The 4,086-nt window shown below is 37.6% G+C and overlaps 1 protein-coding gene across 1 annotated transcript; it reads right to left on the bottom strand.

The window, feature by feature from the left end:
* Nucleotides 1–2,236: 2,236 nt before the first annotated feature.
* LOC133869013 (putative disease resistance RPP13-like protein 1) lies at nucleotides 2,237–3,820 on the bottom strand. Its single transcript, XM_062305996.1, has one exon. It carries the CDS (start codon nucleotides 3,548–3,550, stop codon nucleotides 2,237–2,239), a length of 1,314 nt encoding a protein of 437 aa, XP_062161980.1. The 5' UTR covers nucleotides 3,551–3,820.
* Between the last annotated feature and the right edge of the window lie 266 nt (nucleotides 3,821–4,086).

Raw genomic sequence — 4,086 nt, 5'->3', positions numbered from 1 at the left:
AAGGGAAGTGATGGAGGAAATTGCCTTTGATATTACAAATTGTCCATAATTCCTCCTAAAATCCAAAGAAAAAGGGAGTTTGTTTATACGTAATATATACAAATTGAAGAAAGCTGCTGAATGGAGTAACTGGTTTTACTTGTCTTATATATTTGAGCCTCAATTGATTTGATTTTTGCTCCACTAGTTTCGATGGCTTTTGAGCTACACTCCCAAACATTTCCCACCTTGATCCTAAGCCCCGTTATAACCCTTGAAAAGTCCTTATGATTCATGTTATGCATGTGGTCCCTGTGGTGGAGAATGAGAAGATATGCAAGCCTATGGTAGATCATTTCCATTGGAATGAATTTGAGCGAAACACATACCCTTCAAACACATGAGAGACGAGTGTTTATTCCTGTGAGGGTCTACATTTTTAGTCTACTCCATCTTCAAGTGAAAATTCTTGCTAAATAATTTTAACCTATTTAAAAATGTTTATTCATGATATGTTCTGAATTGTGAAGAGCTTGGTTGTTCCTTGTTGATGGCGTTGCAACCTTGGTTTTCTTAGGAAGGTGAATTTGAGATTTGCTCGAGGACGAGCAAAGGTTAAGTGTGGGGGAATTTGATGAGAATGTAAAATGTCGTATTTTTCCCCTTAATATTTAATCTCTTATACTTATTTAATGCCTAAATATACTCAATATTCTTATATTTTGATTTAGGATGCAAATTGAGGCATTAAATGCAAAACAAAGCTAATTGGGCGATTTTGGACAGATTTGACATCAGTTCGTAATCTGGACATAACTCTCTCATTAAAGCTCCGATTGAGACGATTCAAGATGCTGTGGAACACCAAGAAAACGATCTACAACTTTTATGTTTGGCATTTTGAGAGATACTGAATGTATCAAGGTCGAAATCGGGCTTGAAGTTGACGCTCTGATGTGGATCTGATGCGGTTTAATTGCGGAAGTTTTCAGATATGGAAATTTCTTTACTTTGAGACTTTCCATAATCATCCAATCAATTCCAGCCAAGCCAAGCAATAAATGACAAGTCAAGCAAAAGAAAAGGAGAGAAAAGATGCGTGGTGAACCATGGAATTAAAGAAGAGATTTGTGGGGACCACGTGGAAGAAGACAACATAAAAGGAGCATCTCTTTCCATGACAAGGCAATTTGATTTCTCTCCATACTTGGCTGATTTGTGGGGACTTAAACAAGGAAAGAATCGATAAAGTATATGGCAACAAAAGTCCACATTGAAATCATCACCTTCCTAGTTATCCTAGCCTTTATTTTATGTTTAATACTTTCCTTAATAAATTAGATTTGTGTATTGTTATTTTAGGATAGTATTTCTTTAGGAGATTTCCTAGGCTTCTAACATATGGGATGAAACGTGTATAAAAAGGGGGAACCATGACACACAAGACATCATCTATCTTCCATCTTCTCCCCTCTTCTCTAACTTCCTTGAGTTTTAGTCATGGCCATGCGTGGCTAAACTTTCATAATTGGTCGAAGGAAACAGAAGCCTCGGAATCAATAAAACTGTGAGATCTAATTTGTTTTTTTTATTGTTCGATTTATGCTTTGAGTATCGGATGTTTTTCTATGTTTATTTTTATGATTGTCTCGTTTAATTACTAGGAGGCCTACTAGTGTATTACTCGTTGCAATCTATTGCTAGGTTGGACATCAAATCCGTAATTGTTTGATCCCTCCAATCTACGAAGCAACTAAAATTTAATGATTTGCTGCTTCTCAGCGATTATTAAATTTTAGGAAGAACATCCGACGAAATTAAATGCAACCGCTTGTGCTTGTGTTGTTTCGCTTCATCGATCTCTCTAATTCTTAAGGCTGCTACTAGATTAAACCTATAGCGCTTGTCTTAGGTTGTTTAGTAGTTAGGGTTAATTAGAGCGCTTGTCTACTAATTAACTACGACTAAGGAGAGATAGGAAAATAGTTCCAACGGTGAATATTCAAGCATGAATTGATATATATTTGCATCGATGATCAGTTGCCAGATTCCGATGGTGGAAGTTGACTTAGACCAATGTTTCTTTACTTGATTAATATTTTAATTTGAATTGTTTCTTAGTTATTTTTCTTAAAATTATTTTTATACTCAAACCCCCCCCCCATCCTTGTTCACGTAGCATAAAACTCGGCTAATTACTCTCCGTGGGATCGACCCTTACTTCCACTGCTATATATATATTTTCACAAGTAAGGTTTTATTTTTGGGTGCCTGCGACAGCACACAAGTATGCAAAGCATCGCTTTAGAGGTGATGAAAGATATTTATAACTTAATCTTAGAGCAGGAAGGATGTCTGTCTCCTCAATTGGTAAATCCCATAATTCACTTCTCAATACCTTCTTCCATTCATCAACATCTAATTTAGACACCAAGAGAGCCCCAATCGCCTTAATTGCTAAAGGTAGGCCTTTGCACTTTTTTGCAATTTCTTTTCCTATTGCTTCTAGTTCTGGATCCGCATCAAAGTTACCATCGTGGAATGCATACTTTGCAAATAGTGACCAACAATCGTCTTTTGATAACAAGGTTATATCATGATTAACAGCGTGCATGGCTGTTGCAACTTCAGAATTACGCGTTGTTACGATGACCCTACTTTCTTGTGCCTTTAATTTAAAAGCATTTCTTAAGACCTCCCATTTGGTAGGATTCGTATCCCAAACATCGTCTAAAATAAGTAGGAATTTCTTTCCTGTCAACGTCTCCTTAAGTTTATTTTGAAGCTGGTTCGGATCCTTAATATCACAACTTGACAAAGTTACTGCCTCTATAATTGTTTTCATTACCATGATCATGTCAAATGGATCCGAAACACAAACCCATACTTTGTACTGAAAGTGCTCCTTCACCCTATCATCATTATATACTAGATGAGCAAGGGTGGTCTTGCCAATTCCTCCCATGCCGGTTATGGCAACAACACCTCCTTTACTGCCCCTCGCATCATTCGAGAGCAGCGAGTTAATTATCGCCTCCTTATCACAATCCCTACCACAAATACTAGATTCTTCCATGAAAGAAGTCGTGGGCAATCTTTCTAATATTTTCCCTCCAACACCTGCTCTTAGACCTAAAACACCTATTAGTTTTGCTAGATCTTCTAATCTGTCAACTACATCTTTTATCTTTCCTTCTATCTTATTGACATCAAAAGGAGCAGCAGAGATGGAGTGTCGTACCTTACTTGCAATGGTTCCAAATTCAGAATCCAACTGGTGTCGCGAGTGTCTGGTAGCAATCTCGTCCAAGATGTCCTCTGCATCATAGACAGTATCTTTCAGCTCATGGAGCCACTCTTTCACACTAGTCTCCATAAATTGCCTGTCTTCTGCGTCTTCGAGCACTGCATTTACGGATAGCAATGCTATCTTCAACTTTCTTAGGAGTTTCTCGCTAAGTTTTCGCCCCCGAAAGAAGTCATCAAACTCGCGAGATGCCATTCTTTCAAAAAATACTTGGAGGAAGGGGGAGAGAACTACGCCTGCAGCTGCAAGTGCAACCTCAGCCATGTTATCTTGTTTGCAAATCAAAGGAAGCGAAGGAAGGTGATTGCAAAGAGTCTGTGTTTTGCTTTGGCACCAAAAGAAGTGAACTAGCTAGCTAATATATATTGATCATATAGGAACACGTACAGGCTAGTGGAGTGATGGACCTACACTACTGATATATGGACGCCTAAAAGAAATTTCTTTGATATTGTAATTAAGAGAGACAATATTGTTTAAGTGGACCAACTGATCGACATTAACGTCATATAATTAGCATCGATCTTCTTGCTTTTGAATATGATTCGTCGAAATATTTAATTGTTTATCTCATCGTTTCTTTTCTTCTCTTTAGATAGTGAAAAGAGATGATAGCCTTGAATTCGGTCGGTGGATTGAATTGGGCCAATTGTGGTGGCCTCCACACCCTGTGAATTGTGATTGAATCAAGGTAATCAAAGATAAAGGAAAGCTTTTGAAAATTGCCTTTAAAAAAGAGAGATGACAATTGAAGTGCACATGCAGCAGACATATCCTCAAATCAATTATTGTGAAAGGAG

The sequence above is a fragment of the Alnus glutinosa genome, chromosome 5 (assembly GCF_958979055.1).
Source record: "Alnus glutinosa chromosome 5, dhAlnGlut1.1, whole genome shotgun sequence".
NCBI lineage: Eukaryota > Viridiplantae > Streptophyta > Magnoliopsida > Fagales > Betulaceae > Alnus > Alnus glutinosa.
The sequence above is the reverse complement of the archived record's forward strand: the minus strand, read 5'-3'. Positions and strand labels throughout refer to the sequence as shown.

Bases quoted from the DNA above. Each gene is read 5' to 3' on its own strand.
- LOC133869013 (XM_062305996.1), bottom strand. From the start codon at position 3,550: ATGGCTGAGGTTGCACTTGCAGCTGCAGGCGTAGTTCTCTCCCCCTTC.